Source organism: Gavialis gangeticus, unplaced genomic scaffold (assembly GCF_001723915.1).
Source record: "Gavialis gangeticus isolate Ggan-Ray unplaced genomic scaffold, GavGan_comp1, whole genome shotgun sequence".
NCBI classification, from domain to species: Eukaryota; Metazoa; Chordata; order Crocodylia; family Gavialidae; genus Gavialis; species Gavialis gangeticus.
In genome coordinates this window covers 46,888,111-46,904,987 of record NW_017729030.1, presented here as the reverse complement: position 1 = coordinate 46,904,987, position 16,877 = coordinate 46,888,111, and the positions used below count along the sequence as shown (strand labels likewise).

At 38.8% G+C, this 16,877-nt stretch overlaps 2 protein-coding genes across 4 annotated transcripts in view; one reads left to right on the top strand and one right to left on the bottom strand.

The window, feature by feature from the left end:
* Positions 1 to 10,792, top strand: part of OTUD4 (OTU deubiquitinase 4) — a 72,936-nt gene extending 62,144 nt beyond the window's left edge. Inside the window, exons 18-21 of one of the 2 annotated variants that reach the window (XM_019522143.1) lie at positions 247 to 326; positions 402 to 516; positions 1,263 to 1,303; positions 4,582 to 7,627. In XM_019522143.1, coding sequence (XP_019377688.1) covers positions 247 to 326; positions 402 to 516; positions 1,263 to 1,303; positions 4,582 to 5,832 — 1,487 coding nt within the window. In that variant the 3' untranslated portion in view covers positions 5,833 to 7,627. Of the gene's footprint in view, positions 1 to 246; positions 517 to 1,262; positions 1,304 to 4,581 lie in introns of both variants that reach the window. The other variant, XM_019522142.1, reaches the window with a different exon arrangement.
* A 3,623-nt stretch (positions 10,793 to 14,415) lies between these two features.
* ABCE1 (ATP binding cassette subfamily E member 1) overlaps positions 14,416 to 16,877 on the bottom strand; it is a 30,659-nt gene continuing 28,197 nt past the window's right edge. For both annotated transcript variants that reach the window (XM_019522145.1, XM_019522144.1), the window contains exons 17-18: positions 15,227 to 15,338; positions 14,416 to 14,933 (exon numbers count right to left, since the gene is read on the bottom strand). In XM_019522145.1, coding sequence (XP_019377690.1) covers positions 14,886 to 14,933; positions 15,227 to 15,338 — 160 coding nt within the window. In that variant the 3' untranslated portion in view covers positions 14,416 to 14,885. The remainder of the gene's footprint in view (positions 14,934 to 15,226; positions 15,339 to 16,877) is intronic.

Sequence of the window (16,877 nt, the reverse complement as noted above, 5' to 3'; positions counted from 1 at the left end):
GGGGGGGGGGGGAGTGTTAAATAATTGAAATGATGGGTTTTCTTTTTTTTAGAAAAGACTTTTCCACTTTGAAGGTTGTTTTGCCTAAATTTGCCTTCGCTCAATTTCATTTTTTTAATGTAGAGCTATTTCCTTATCATCAAAAATATTACTCTTTATATGCTTGATCCTTTGCTCTGTCTAGCTCTTGTTAATGTCCTTCACCCAAGTTAGATGTTTGTTTCTTTCATGTTTTCCTTTGTCTAGGTATTCCAGGCCAAATGCCTGTTTCGTCATTGATGCCGCCTCCGACAACGGGGCCCGATTCCGTTGTATCCCAGGCTCAGGTAACATCTGCTCCAGTTGCCGGAGTTCCTGTGTCTGTACAAGCGGTTAACCAGCCTTTAATGCCTTTGCCTCAGACACTGAATCCTTATCAGGACCCACTGTACCCTGGATTCCCTTTTAATGAAAAGGGAGAGAGAGCCATTGCACCACCTTACTCCCTATGCAGTACTGGAGATGATCTGCCTAAGGGTAAGAAACACTTTTTTTATAATTTTAGATCTTGCTCTTTCTTTTCTGCCCCCACCATGGACAATCTTTGTTTAAGAACACAACATCTGGATGAAATAGAATGGAAGGAGTTCCTTAATATATTGGTTGATTTATGTCAACCATTTTAATAATTGTTGTGTTAGAACTCTATTTCTTTTTTAAATAACTTGTGTGCACCTTAGCTTTCATTGCCAACGTGTAAGTTATTTCAAGTGATGACAATCCTATTGTGAACCTTTTCATGGTTCTTTACTTGCGACATCAGTTTCACCAAATTTCTGATCATATGCAGTTTTATATTTTTTAGAGATTTCTTTGACCAGACATCTGTCCCCTTTTACAACAGTGAAAGTAGCAGATGGAATTTCATGTTACTTTAATAAAAATTTTGAAGCTCGCTCAGCAATTTCTTTTTTGGCTTGGGAAAATGTTGTGGCATCCTCAGAAGAAAACAAGTTCATGAACATTCTCTGCTAATCCAGAAACTGGGAAGTAGTTCTGTTAAAACTGAAATTTAAAACTGCAGTAGAGTTCCCAATCACTTACATCAGTCCCAAGGAAGTCAAACTAGCAGGCTGCAGTAGTGGTTTAAATGCTGAAATTGAAATTGTCCAATGCAGCTTGTAGCTGAAAACCACCAAAGATGAGACCTGATTTCTCAGGGGAGGGAAGTGCATGCAATGTCCTTTTAAACGTTTTAATTGATTAATGATGTTTTCTCCTAGATAAAAGTATTCTTCGATTTTTCTTCAATCTTGGTATAAAGGTAAATATCCAGATTTCTATTGGTGGGATTATCCTTTCTGCATTCAAAAAATGGTAATTTAATAGAGGGAAGAAGCAAAAATTTGATTTAATAATAGCAGTTTTCTCAGTTTTACAGGGATCAAATGATTTGGGGTTTTGGATCCATTTTAGCCTCTAGGTTGCTGAAATCCAGCCCAAATCAAAAGCAACGAAAAATCATTACCGTCTTATGGTTGTTTGGCTCATATTAAAATAGAAAGTATGTCCATAATAATATGTGGTTATTACATTTCCTTTCATTCATAGATCTCAAAATCCTTTACATAGGAGGTCAGTATTGTTATTCCCCTCTTTACAGATATAGGGAACTGAGGCTTGAAGAGTTGCCAAAGTTACCTGTTAGGCCAGGTAACTTCCTTCCTGGGAGGTATTTAAGAGGAGATTGGACAAATGCCTGGCTGGGGTCATGACCCCAGCACCTTTTCCTGCCCAGGACAGGGTGTCAGACTCGATTTAATAGATCCCTTCCAACCCTAAAATCTATGAAACAGTCCACACCTGCAGCAAACCATGAAGTGAAAGGTATTCATCCACTGCCGATTTTGGTGGAGACCCCAAAATTAAGTATCTAATAGAAATAAAACTCAAAGATAAAGCATCATTTCAGAGGGGTTCAGGTCCTCCACACTGACTTAATTCTTCATTTTCATGTTTTGTAATTCCCCCCCCATTTTACATTCAGTATAGTGTATGTATTTCAAAGATTTTTAATGAGACCGAGCACGCAGAGCAGATTGTAAAAGGTGTATGTAGGAAGTGAAACCCTGGTGAATTAAGAATCACCAATCATTTGACATTGAACTTTAAAAGGGAACCAAATGACTGAAGAAGACCTAGGTTTTTCTCTAGGTGTTGTATCCTGGTTCTTGTTTCCATACTGCTTCACTTAGATGGAGTTAAGGATGTAAAAATGCATTTAATAATTTAAGGGTAAAACATACCGTTATGAGAAAATAGTTGACCTTGTATTAGCGTAGCATGAATTGGGATCAGGGCTATAGTTATCAGAAAACAACTATTGGAAACATACAGGGTGTTCAGAGTGAAGATTATTAAAGAGAAGATGAAGCATTTTGAAAATCTGGAAATGCATATGTTAAGAAAACCTAACAAAACTCTGTATGGCCTAAGTAATAAATTTCAAAAGTAGTGTCCGTTCATAAAGACTGCTTGCAGACGTTTTAAAAAAAAACAACCCAACAACCCCAAAACATGCTTTACTGGAAGAAGCAACACATTAGTGCTTCCCGGTTTCATGGCATCTGTATAGATAGGGCGCTTCAGTAGAGCTTTTTGGTACTTTTATGTAAATCTGAGCCAATCGGCTATTATATGAAAGTGCAAAAAAAGCCCCACTAAAGCTCCTGATCTATACAGACAGTGAGTGAGCTGGATCCAACTAACAGACTGCCTCTTAGGCATGCACTGGGCTTACTAAAAAGTGCTATTTTTTGTTGTGTTGTTTCTTTTTTTTTAACATCTGCAAGCAGCCAAAAACCAAGTCATCTTGTTGCTACCTATAAACACTAGGATGCTTTGGTAGGAGTACTGCCATTGAGTCGAATTTGCTCCTATTTTTATTATGGCCATACACATTCCACATAACATGTTCTTTAACCTATCGAATACTAATTTGATGTGGAAATATGTTACTTAAGTATAGGCAAACTGGAAGAAGTCGATCATTTTGGAGTAAGTGTTCACACAGGCTATTTTATTAGTACCACTGACATGGTATAATCTTATACTGGCATATTTTTGGCATCTAGTCAGTTCTGAAGTTTTAAATTAACAGCATGTGCTCCTAACCTTATACAGTTTAAATAGTTGTGTTGTCTAGAGTGACACCATGACATTGTAGTTTCTATCATTTTTTTCCATCCTGCACCCATCCCCGTTAAAATTTTAAATTTCACTATAAAATATGCTCTGAACTCAAACTTGGGACCCTTCAGTTATAGAATGCAGTGCTTTGAGTGTGGAGGAGTTAATTAACAAAGTTGAAAAAATATGTCCAGCTCCAATTAAAAAATGAAAAGTCAGTGTTGATAAGTTTTATAGTTGATCAAAATCCAGTTTAATTTTCAGAAAATTATCAGGTTATTAGTATCATGTTATGTTAGGAAAAAATGTTTTCATTTCATAGATCTAAATATTTCCTGACTCTCTCTTTTGGATTATGATGTGCACTGACAGTATTGTGATCCCTGGTGAAGTCTGTCACCTTGTCTTTCAGCACCATCTACTGGTCATAAGAACATGTGTGTCGTATTGGGTCAGACCAGTAGACCATCAAGCCCAGTATCTGTCTCTGACAGCAGGAGTAGATGTTTTAGATTATAGCTGTCCAACTTCTGAGTGATCAGGAGGCTACACCTTTCCTTCCCTTGCACCCCACCCCCACTGGAACACACCAGCAGCCCCACATAATGCCATGTAGTCCCTCTGAACCCCACAGCCACGGGGTGTGTGTTGGGCCACCCCACCTCCAGAGGACAGGGGCAGGAAGCAGAAGCTGGAGAAGGGAGGGGCTAACCCAGGAGACTAGGGTGGCAATAGCAGCAGGACAGTGGTGGAGGGAGTGGCACCTGGACCAGCAACAACATGCTAAGCCCTCAGGGGCTGGATGTGGCCCATGGGCCACCTGTTGGACAGTCCTACTTTAGAAAGAGAGCATGTGAACAAGGTATGACTAGAGTGAGCTATGTCCTGTCGTCCTATCCGTGGCATCTGCCATCAGTTTAGGGATGTCAGAGGATACCTCCCTGATTGTTCTGTTTAATAGTTAAGTCACAGTATCCTTTCTTACCAGTCAAGAGTAGAACTGCTCACAAGTCAAATAGGGCAGATCTGGGAATTAGATTTAGACTTAATGTACACTTGTGCCACAGAGGCACTGATTAAAACTCTTGGCAGCCTGTCCATGTCTGCCTTGAGTGGACTTACTCATGGAACAGTTAGTTCTGTTCCATAGAAACTATTGTTACAGCTCAGTTCGTTATCCCAAAAGTTTATATTTAAACATTAAAAATGTATTCAATGATCTATTTCCAGTTCTTACCTTTTTTCCCCACAGCAATAGGGAGACACACATTTAAAAATAAGAATGCGACTAAAACAACAAATATCTCAAATTTCTGTCTTGGAAAAAAATGACTAGGTTTCAACTAATGCCATTTAGTGCAGTATTTTTACTTGTTTTAATACTGTAGACTGAAGCATTTCTTTATTTTACAGGCATACAGCTGTCCCATGTGGGCACCACATTCTTATTTGTACCCTCTGCACCAGGCCTACGTAGCTGCTTGTAGAATGTACCCAAATGTTTCAGTTCCTGTATATCCACACAACCCTTGGTTCCAGGAGACCCTGCTGACTCCAAATGAAAGTGAAACTGCACAAACAAACAGGCACTTTCCTGTGCAGAGTGAGGCCAGATGTAATGGTCAGAGTTCACAGGTTGACAATAGGTCTCCATCACTGCCTCTGCTTATATCTACAGCTCAGGTTTCAGAAAGTCAAGGACCAGTCTGTGTAGAGTCTGAAAATCCAGTGCAAGGTCTTCATACTGATTATGATGATTCACTGAGAGGGAAAAATATGTTCCCACAACCACCCTTTGGACACAGTCAGTTTCTAGGAGCTGTTCCAATAGCTCCTCCTTTCTTTCCTCATTTTTGGTATGGGTACCCGTTTCAGGGTTTTATTGAAAATTCAGTGGTGAGACCTAACGTTGTCATGTCACCTGAGGACAAGGGGGCAACTGCTACCACCTCAGAAAACTTATATTTGGCTAAAGAAGGCAGTTCCCCAGTTCCTGTAACAAGTTTTGTGGAGCAGGTACAGAAGACTAAAAGTGACAGTAGCTCCAATACTGTGCCACCCCCTGTGGCTAGTGTGCACAGTGAATGTGATATCTTGAATGAAACCTCAGCCAGGGTGCCTAAGATGGAGCAGATATGTACTACTGCTTCTGCTGAACAAGCAAAGGCTGGATTACCAAACCGGTCTCCACAAATACAGGGTGTTGAGAGACAGACAATGATGTCAAGTGCTTCACCATCGTTATCGGAGCCATCAAAAAATGAACTGAAAAGTACCCTTCCCAGTCGTAAGGAAAAAGCAGACAAAGCCAGAGATCCCAAGACTGCGGGTAATGTACAGACCAGTTCTGGAGAAAGTAGGGCCCAGAGAACAAAAGAAGAGAGCTCTGAAGATGAACGTGAAGTGTCCGATATGCTGAGAAGTGGCAGACCGAAGCAATTTTATAGTCAGACCTATGGAGGTGGCAGGAGGCCTAGAAATGAATGGGGCTATCCTAGCAGGGGAGGATACCAATATCCAAGAGGTGAGGAAGCCTGGAAAGGACCACCCAGCAGAGGCAGAGATGAAGGTTACCAGTATCATCGAAACTTTAGAGGGAGGCCATATAGGAATGATAAAAGGAGGGCAACCCTGGGAGATGGTCAGAGGGGACATCAAACATAGGAATGCTTACTGGGATGTTTATAGGAATAGGAATGTTTATTGGACAGCTTCAGATGCAAAAACTAGTTTGAAGTAGAGATTTCTAAATCTTCCCAAGTGTGCGGTGAGTTGTTTTTTTTGGGGGTGCGGGGGTTAGTTTTGTTTTTAAGTTAAGGGTACGCTGGAAGTGAGGCCTAGGGGGAAACAAACTCTGAACATCTAGTTTCTTAGCAACTTGAAGTTTGTTTTGGTTTAGAATTTTTTCCAAGTATCTGAAAAGTAGAGAATAAGGCTATTATTTAAACTATAAAAACAGTATAGGTTTAGCATTGAACTCTTTCCCCTGCCCCCAAAGGTTTGAGTTTGTGATACAGTAAGATGGTTTAAAATATTTAGTAGATTGACAGAAATAGAGCATTTGACATGACCTAGAGTCTAAATTGATTAGCAACATTGCACCAAATATAAATGTGTATTTTATCATAAAATGCCTTAGTTTTAAACTGAGCTAAAGGAATTCTCAGCCTACCGCACTGTTGTCTTTGACATGCTTCCAACCCAAAGGCCTTTCATCTCAAAATCTGTCAAACTTGAATGTTTTCTCTTTAATGCGTTACATGTATGGCAGCCAGCTAACCTTGTGTCTTAGGTATGTTGTATATAGTTCTTTTAATATTCATAGGGTATATTTTTGAATTTTAAAAAGCATTTGTTGAAATCAAAATAGAAGTAAGCAGTCAAGAGTAGCTGTGTGTGAATTGATAGGAAATTCAATGGAATGGCTGTTTCCACCAAGAATTCGTAATGCTGGTGTGACTAGAATGGTGCCTATGCCAACAAACTAATTACAAAGACAATAAAAATGTAGATGCTATGCATTTCCAAAATAATTCTGCATCTGTTAATAGCAGAAGGTTTTTTTTTATGCCACTTTAACACTAATGCACTGACAAATCCTAATATTTTGAGAGATGCATAAAATACGTTACCTTTTTTTAAGTTTGTATTAAATGCTACTGTTCAGCTTTTTGTTCTTGTTGTTGCACTATGATGCAAATCTGTTATGCTTTGCATGTACAACTCATTGCTGGAACTACTTTTTAAAACAAGATAGGTGTACTTTCACAATATATATATATATATTCCCTAGAGTTTAGAAGAAAGTGGCTTTTGCCTTATATTTTTTCACTGTGTGTCAAAATTCTGATTGCTGTGTCTTCAGACCCCTAAAGATGATGATGGCTGCAGTGTTTCTGATCGTGTTTGCTGTTTGGAATTCAGCTATCCAAACGCAGACAGTGCAGTGTGCACAATATCCACTCAGCTCTGTTGCTTTGTATAATTAACCATTGTGTATATTTTTATATCTCTGTATATACCAGTGTATAAGGTGATGGTGCCCTTTTATTCATGTCTGAGATTGCATACCTTTGATCAGGAAACTTGAGTGATAGCTGTGACAAAGTAATTCTTTTCAGATGCATGCCATGTATAAAACACCCAATTAAAAATAAATGTTTTTCCTTTCACTTTCTTTCTAAATTATATATTTTTAACCACTGGTGTAATAACATTTGTCAGATTAGTCTTCTGGTTCTGTTGCTAACTACTAATGGTATGTATCAGCAGAATTTAGTGGATTGCCATTGTATTGTCAGCTGCTGAGTTCTGCTACAAAGCTGAACTCATGAAGTGACCACTGAACAGCAATTAGCGTTTAGGCACTTCGCAAAATAATATATGCAAATTAGCATTCATAGTGATTTCTAAGGGTTGTTCTCTTTTTACCTGAAAAAGACCAACCTATTTGAGTGGAAAAAAAATTCTTTTTGGAATGAAATTTAGTCTTACCCTGTAGAGTTGCTGTTGAGAACTAACATGCTGAAAGGGTATATACTAACTATGCTTTTAAACTTTATTCACATTCAGTGATTATGGGTTGAGGCTTAATGAATAAGGCTAAGGAAGCTTCTCTTCATATTCTGTAGCTATTTTGCTCTTTAGACTGCTATGCTGTGAGCCCTATCCAATGTCATGGTAGTTTTTCCTGCACATTGAATGGGCATTAGACTAAACATTTCCTCATCTAGGTTTTATGGACTGCTATTCTTTATCTCAAGTCAGAAAGTGCTCTTTCTAGACTTTTTCCTCAGGGAATGATGAAAACAGGAGCATGTTGGTAAATTGTGAAGTGTACTGCTATGTGGTTTTTGTTCTTTTTTTTTCCCCTTTCAAAGGTGACCTGCAAAAGACTGAGCCTGTCCCTTACTTTGCTAATCATCTAAGATGGTTTGACATCTGAAATGTGTGATAGTTGGAGGCTTTCCCCACCCCTGACCTTGCTTCTCTTTTTTTCCCATTATTTGGAAGGGTTGGGGGGAGGGTTAAGGCCGGTCTACTCTTGTCTAGTTGGAAGACTTGAGGAAAGGAAGGTCTAAGATTGCTTGCCAGCTCTACTGTCCTGGTTGATCATGGTTTTCAAGCAGATGAATCCGATTAGTCAAGATGGCTACTCTGAATGTTTAGCATGTGCTTTAGGCACCTTGTTGAATGCAGGCATATCAGCTTAATCAAAGATACAAGGGAAGTGAAACCTTGTCATGTCTCACTTAAAATTTTGCCATCAAAATAAATAGGAATTAACAAACAGAAAGCCCAGAGTTGAAGTCTAAAAATTCTTTCCTCGGCTTTCACCCTTGACTCTGATACCTTCCAGGTTTTTGTCTCTTAAAACCTGGTCTGTATTGGCAAGTCTTAGACATGTTAGGAGTGCAGTTTTCATGCTTCTGACAGTCATCTTGGCAGAAGGCCTGGCATGGGTAATTCAGTTTATACCAACAATAGGTTGCCCATATGTCATTTGAAGCTATATGAGCAAGTGCTCACTGTATACACCCAGCCTGACAGGTGTTTCTCTAAACTTATTTCTAACTGAAAAACCAAACTGGAATAAAAATATTCATATCCTTAAGGACTCCAAGAAAAGGGGAGCAAGCTCTATTGTCTTTGCAGGTTGCATTTGATAGCCTTTCCGTATGCAGGTAGTAACAGCAGGTAAATGTTCACCAAAGGAGATGCTGAACTCTTACTTACTTTAAAGGTATAAATATAGCTGAAAAGCTACTTTGTGTGGACTACCATGGGTCAGTAACTTTCCAAGTTGGCTTTTTTTTTTGTTCTGGTGTCTGAAAGTTGATTTGTATGCTGAGACACTTTAGAAATAGCATTTTCAGTTAAAGACCTTGATAAAAAGTTAATGTTGAGGTTGCTACCTTCTCATCTTTTTTGGCTTTATTTTGTATAAAAACACTGAAATTAGAATAGACTTATTTTGGCGTTTTTAAAGAGGGAGGCCATGTGGTGCACAGTAGGGCATAAGACCTGGGAAACAACATTGTCTATTGTCTAGTAACTTGACTGCAGGTTCTCCATCTACAAAACATACTTTTTAAAGCTGCAGGTGAAAGTACTTTTAAGTATTTCTTCAAGGAATTGGCTTCAATATCAGAGGAAGTTTGACTTAATGTGGACAAGAACAATTATCTTAAATGTCACCTAATCAGAAAGCCTTAAGTATAACTTCCAAATAATTGCTTTTTTTTCTTGACCAAAGGGTGGGAGTCTGTTCCTAAACAAAGACTTGCATAGCTTGAATTGCTTTCTTGCTTTGATCTTCATTTTGTGCCTTTTCTTCTCTTAGTACTACTGTATTTCATTGCTAATAGGCCCATGCTTCTGGGGACAATCTACTCTTTCAGTGCACGTCTCCCTTGAGCACAACAGGTTATTTAAACTCTACAGCTAGCTTCCTGTAGGAGCCAAGGCCTATACACTCTCATGTCATGTGGTACAATGCACAGTTTAATCTCTAAATATTTTCCTGCCCAGCAGGTGCTTTCTACTATGTCCTATTCTCATTGTCCCCATCTTGCTTTGAATTCCTACTGTTGCTAACACTGCAGCTGCAGCAATGCTAGAATCCCGAATTTAGACCATCCTGTCCTGGCAGCCATAACTGGCATTCTGTTGCAGCTATCTTCTTCATTACATATTTCTGTTAATTCCTTCTCTTTTCACTGGTTTACTTGATAAAGTATTTTCTTGTGTAAACCAACAATTGATAGTTGGATAAAAACGAGTGTCAACTTAAAGCAAGCTCAACAAAATTGGCTGAAAACAGTTCAGAAATTACTTTAGCTAATTGAAAACTTAAGCAATGAACTTCAACAGAATATTTTAGCAGCTGTCTTCAGTTCTTAAAGGTTACTATTTTTCCTTTTGGTTAAGGCAACCTGTACTGGTCAAGTTAGTGGACGTATGGTCTATTAATATCTGTCCTGAGTTTGTTTCAGGGGTGAGCCACTACGTACCTAAAGCCTAACTGCTTGCTTTTCCCTTGTCCAAGCAAGTCAAGCAATGTATAAGCAAAGTCTTTCAATTCAGTGTATCTCACTTATTTTTTTATCTAGCTAGATACAGCTTGTTTTAACACCTTTCCCTCTGACCCCACACACAATTCTGGAACAGCCTGCAAGACAGGCCTTTAAAGACACTGAGCCTCCTCAGCTCACATTTAAGCCAGGAGGCATTCCATACCTCGCACAATGGCACCGTAACACTTTGAGCAATATATACATGGTATTGTAGGAGAGACGTGCATGTCCTAATGCTGCAAACACCATTTTTGGTTGAAATTACTTGAATGACAGAACTTGGCAATGTTAAATCTGGCCTCACACTGAGTACAGTTGATGAATATGTGAAGTTATGTGTAACAATACACCTCTTGAAAGGTCTGAAATTATGCTATCATATCACTTTTGTATATATTATATTCAATGGTCTTTTTCTATGTTCTATATTTTTTTGTAGCCAAGAAAAGTGTTTTGAAAGTATCTGAATGTATAAAATATTTAATGCCTTTATGGTGTGATGCTGCATTGTGTATATAAAAAAAAATATTAAAACATTTCGTCTTTAACTACCCTTGACTCTAGTCTGCTAAAAACCTATATACAGCTGTATGTATTACTGAACTATGTAGTAGTTCTGCCTGGCAGACTACCTGGTACCCAAGTTAACTAACCTCTATAAACTTTCTTCTTTAAGTTGGTTAGATAAAGAAAACCAGAAAGGAACAGACTGACGGTATCTCCTTTTATAGTTAAATCATTTGGCCTTGCTGTTAAATTTGATCATGAATCTCTCATGTATTTAACTGCCTGATTCAGGATAGCATTTAATGAGTTCTATTTATTTCACAGGCTGATAGTGGTGCTTTGTTGTAGCAGAATCTAAAAGAGAAAAAGTTTTGACCAATACTTCCCAAATTGATATAGTAATGCGTTTACTATTTTGAAAATAAAAATGTTAAATACTATTCTCACTGCAATCCAAAGCCTGAAATCTTTTGAAGAACACAACACTACTAGATTGTGCCTTAACTAGAAGAATTTACCTACCTTTCCCCCCCATCTTCTTACAGGTTTGTCCTGTATTTGGTCGGGGCAGACTGAAATGCTCTCTTCTCCCCAAATGTTACTATGAAACATTGCTTCCATTATCAAAATTCTTACCAGATGTCCTATGAAAATTATACACTAGCATTAAGATACTAGAATAGTTCATATAGCAACAACTGGGAGTCTTTTACTCTGACAGGCTTGAAATACCAGATCTAAAGTCATCCTGTTTTAAGTATTACCCCTCTTGAAGAGGTTGCAATGCCCACTAGTGAGGTTTAGCAGATAACACTTTTTGTTAACCTGGACTAGTATGAAAGAACTTTGTGCTGCCACTGCCTTAATTTAACTTTTGATAAATTGCTCCTAATCTCAGTCTACTCCTTCCAGAATACCCTAGACCAATTCCCAATGGAAGTGCTTTGATATCTGGCTTTATTTTATGGAAAAAGTAGGGGCTGATACCTGCTAGGAACTCTCAGGACTACAGAGGAGTGCACCACCAGAAATAAAGCAGTGTTTTCATAATAAACTAACACTCGTACAAAGAGACTCCATATCCAACCACCTTCATGTGCCTCGGAGCCAGCTACAGTGTAACTAGTTACTTTGGCATTGCTTAATCTGGGGCATGTTGTGGTACCATCCACATCTAACACAAACTTTACAGCACCAATTTTGAATACGTGATCTCAGGTGACATCCTTCACACTACCAGTGGTTACCACCTAGAGGGTACTGCCTCAACAATTACCATGAGAATGCCAGGCTATGCATTTAACCCCAAAGTGCTTTTTTCATTCTTAAATTGCTAACAGGAAAGGATCCCCACCTGTTTTCCTGATGACACTTTATTATTATAAGCCTGAGCTGGGAGTGGTATGTAGATTGGACTGGCAGGCATCCATCTTTCTGGCCCTTTCATGCAACTTGCCCTTGTGTCTACAGTCTACACTACCATCTACTACTACTGGAATAATCAGCTGTACCTTTCCAGGGAATTAGGATATCTTGTAGTCCATGAACCTCAAGGGATTACTTGAAAAAACCTGACTGAAAAGCAGCCTATGCCAGTTCAAATACATAGCCAATTAACTGGAAATACTATTGGAAGTAGTATAGGAGTGCACCCCACAAGCTTAGACATTCTTCACATCTTTATGTATTCACCTCTGATAGGCTTTGCTTGCTGTAATAGACCCCAGTATCAATACATCTCTACAGAGAGGGACAGGAGGTACTATATGCACTAGATTTGCTTGCCTTGATGTTCAGTGCCTAGCTTTCTAATGTCTGATGAAAGAGCAAACGGCCAAGATCTGAAAGGATATGTTTCCTCTAACTCCATTTCCAAAGCACCCAGAAATATCTGACAGGATACTACCATAATCCACCTGAAGATCTCTAGTAGAGATTGCTCAGTAGCTGGATCTCATGCTCCCATAAATTCATTTGCTCAAACTCAGATCTCTTCAACTGGGTTTTTAAGGCAGCAGATCATGTTACTCCCAGATCAAACTTTCTTTTATACTGGCAGTCAAGCAAAGAAACGGTATTTCTTGGATGTTCAAGCTACAATGCCAACAGGTTAACTAAATTGTTAAGTTCCATGTACCTGAGAAAATTCTGAAAGAACAGTTCATTCAAAGTTAACCTGGGAATAATGAACAGGATACTAGATGGAAAAAAACACTTTAGTGTAGGTCAGTGGCCACCTGCATTCACTGACCCACTCCAGAGCCAGAAAAGTTGTCTGTGAAGCTGTCTCAGAGTTATGTCCCACAGCTGTCCTCAGACCCACTGGCGATGTGTTTGCAGCTGCCTCGAAAACAACTTTTGGCTCTGAAGTGCAACTGCAGACTCAGATGGATGAGACTCATTCAGTTCCACCCCTCCATGAAATCTGCCACTGACATTGTTCAGACAAGTCCTTGATGGGAAGCAAAGTCAAATTCGTGAGGTTTATTCTGGATGTTACCACTCCTCCCAATTTCAGAGTGAGGAACTCAAGTTAGTAAGACAATTAGGCCTTAAGAATGGACTACACCAATTCACTTTTTATGCTTCTAAGCAATTTGGTTTGTCAAGAGTATAGAATACAATGACACTGATACAAGTAAAAAGTAGTACACAGCAGTGACTATAAGCTGCATAAAGTAAGCAATGTTAGCTGCATTTTCTTCCCCTTTCCCAGCTCATGGTTCAGATTTACTCAGCACTTGAGATGCAGTCTCTAGTATTCTCCCTTCCCAAGGCAGTTATAACTGTCTACTATGATTAATGAAGCCAGGACATTTGTTTGAGGGGCAATGTACCAGGGAATGCTAAACTGTGGATCACCTTTCACAGTTAAAAAGCAGCTCATACCTGGAGTTTCAGAACACAATGCAAGACTTACCTTCCATAGTACATTGCATAGAGAATATGAATAGAAGCAATCTTCTTTATGTTCTGTTCTCAAAAACAGAAGTCAACAGACTTCTGGATAGAACTTATTTTCTAAGTAATATATGGTCCCAGCTAGAACTAATTTCAGAAATGTTTACATAACTTAAAGTTGTCAAAGACCTATGCATTTGTTTAGAAGGCTTGGAAAAAAAGTGACATTATTTCAAGTCAGTAGATTCAAGCTTGTTAATATGATACCGTACATGGTTTGGGTACTTCTACTTCCCCTAAACTAGTTTTTGCAACCCAGCAGCAGCATAAGATGGTGACAGTGATCAAAAGCCTCTGAGAACTGGTTATCATTGCTTCTGTGCAGTAGATGGAGTCTTGCTGAAGACATTTTACTTCCTCCACCTTGTTGTAAAAGCCTGCACAGCACACAACTAATGCTCACAATTAAAGCAGTACCTACCATAAGCCTAGTGTTTGGCTATCTGGATTTAACATAGAGTGTTTCAGTTATAGAAGTTAAATTGGAAGGGGTTTAAGTATTTTTTAAAAGAATGATTCTGTTCTATTAAGAACAATGAACAGTTAGGGGTAAGTCAAAAGATATACTGTGATGTAAGCTATTTGAAGACTGAGCAAATACTTTCCTGTTATAGAAATGCTTAAAGAATGTTGTATAGTTTAGAAAATAAGGAGCCAAGAACTCATACACACCATCTGCCAAGGTAACCAACAACAAGAATTGTATGTTAGATGAATATTTATTTATGAAGCCCTCACCCAGAGAGATTCAGCCTTGCTTTTAAAATATGAGCAGCTTCTGTAGCTTGACAGTCTTCTTTGTAAACTTCAAAGATTTTTAAAATTGGAAAAATCTTGTCAGCGTTTGGTACATGAATAAGTTACACTTGGATTGAAAACCTTTCTACATTTTGAAAAATCTAGAGGTTTGTACCAATAATATTTTGAGAAGTATCTATTTTGAAACATTACATTGGAAATATGGCCACATCACCAAAATACAGAAGTGGCAGTTTCTGTTGCTCAGACTAGAGTTTATGCTGCTACTGGCCTCTGATGGTACACACAGCAATAACATTTTAGCTCCAGAGTGAGTGGGGTGTTCTAAAACCTGATTGAGTTTATACAACAAAAAAGTTCAGATTTTAAATTTGTGTTTCTATAAACTGATAATGAAGAGTCTCAGATTTATGTTTAGTCATCCAAGAAAAAGTAGTTTCCACTCTTCTTTTGTTCCACATCCTTAAAAAAACCAAAATGAAACAGCATCAGTATACTTCCCCTTTAGAACACTCACTGACAAACTAAATTTGAAGACCAGAAATGAAATACAAGTTTAAGTAATATAAAGTGAGGATTAAAAGAAGGAAAAAAAGCCAACTCTGGCTCTACTTTCCCATCCCACTTTTCAGTTCTGTCTGCTGTATAGCAAAATACTACAAGGTTCTGTTATTTTTCCATTTCATTGTTTATTTTTCAGGCTATTACTTGCATTAGACAAAACCATGTCTTTTCTTTAGGGCAGTTTCTCTTACCTTGATTGAGTTGAGTTTGTTTATTCTTGGTCTGTAATTGTTGGGGTCTCTTCTGAAAGTAATTTCAAGCTGAGACAAGAACTTATTCATACCAGCCAAAAGAGTCTGCGGACTTTTAAAAAAAGGGTTGGGAAAGAGAAAAAGAGAGAATGGGATTAAGAGGCTGAATATAGGATTAAATGCACATGAATATGATGCTCAAGATTATTTCTATTTAGGATTCTAGTTTAATGTTCAAACCTAAGACTTGCAAAAAGCTAGGCCTCTAAGTGGCCTGATTTTCAGAGAAGCAAATCACCCTCAATTCTACTAAAAAGTCAATATGGATTACAGGCATCAAGAATATCTGGAAGTCAAGTCATTGAGTCCTAAAATGTGATTTTAGGCTCCCTATTTTTAAATGGTCAATCTTGAAAATTTTGGTTCTTAATCTTAAGAATAGGATGGGAACTACCCATATATACTATATATACTTGACCATTTATGCAATGACAAACAACATTCATTATTTCCCAACAGTTTCAAAAACACCTGGTAACCTACCCTTGTGCTAATGTAGTCCAGACTATCAATATGAAAAGCTTGAGTGTATTAGATGGACAATTTTTTTGGCTGTCTTAATTTACAGAACAGATTTTGCAGTGAGATTCTGGATTTGTTTTTTTGTTAACTGAGTTGCTGGGGTCTTTTCTGAAAGTAATTTTGAGCTGATACAACATATTCACACCAGCCAAAAGACCCAAACACAGAAACAAGATACCATTCAGCTTTCATCTGTATCAAATTTACTTTGAGAAAAACATCAAATGCATAAAATAGAAGAATGCAGTGGGTATATCTAATGCTCACTGAGCAATTATTGAAGTATTTAATGGTTTTTCCCCATAAAAAGCCATTGAACCATCCAGCCATGTTAAAATTATGTACTGGATGCCTTAAAATACTAAAGCAAGATTTGCTTGTCATCAGAGTTAAAGAGGTTTACCCACAACCCCCTTAAAGCACAGATCTTTCACAAACTCCCAAATCTGTCCCAGTATGCCCAGTGCTACAGATGGCTTTGAGGAAAATACTGGTTTCTATGTACTGTTTTGAAATACTTCCAGCAGGCTTCCCTCCTCCCTTGACCTGCCCTTCTTAGTTCCACAAGATTTTAGCTTTTAACCCATTTCCTCCTCTCCTTTTCCCTTCCTGGAAGGAGATCAAGCCTGGCTGGGCTCCCAAACATAAATGAGCATTGAGTTATACGTAGGGGTGTACCAATAAAGATTTTTTTGGCTAATACCAATGGCCAATTATTAACCAGCCATAATTGGCCAATACCAATCCGATAGCCAATATGCAGCCTGGCAGCTTGGAGAGCCTGCAAGTCTATGTGGGGGAGGGAAGGAGTATGGGGGTAGAGGCAGATTGAGGCCCCTGTGGTGAGGAAGGGAGTGGGGTTGGGGGAGGCCAGGGTGAGGTGTCAAGCAGAACTGCGGGCAGTTCCTCCAGGGGAGAGGGAGGTGGCTCCTGGCTGCTGTGCACAGAGGCATATAGGGCATGTGCCGCCCAGGATGCGTGTGGGGTTACAGCAAGCTGCCTGCTGTGGGGCTGTACCAACCTCTTCCCAGGGGGGTGCAGGGCCAGGGCTGTGTTCTGGGGATACAGT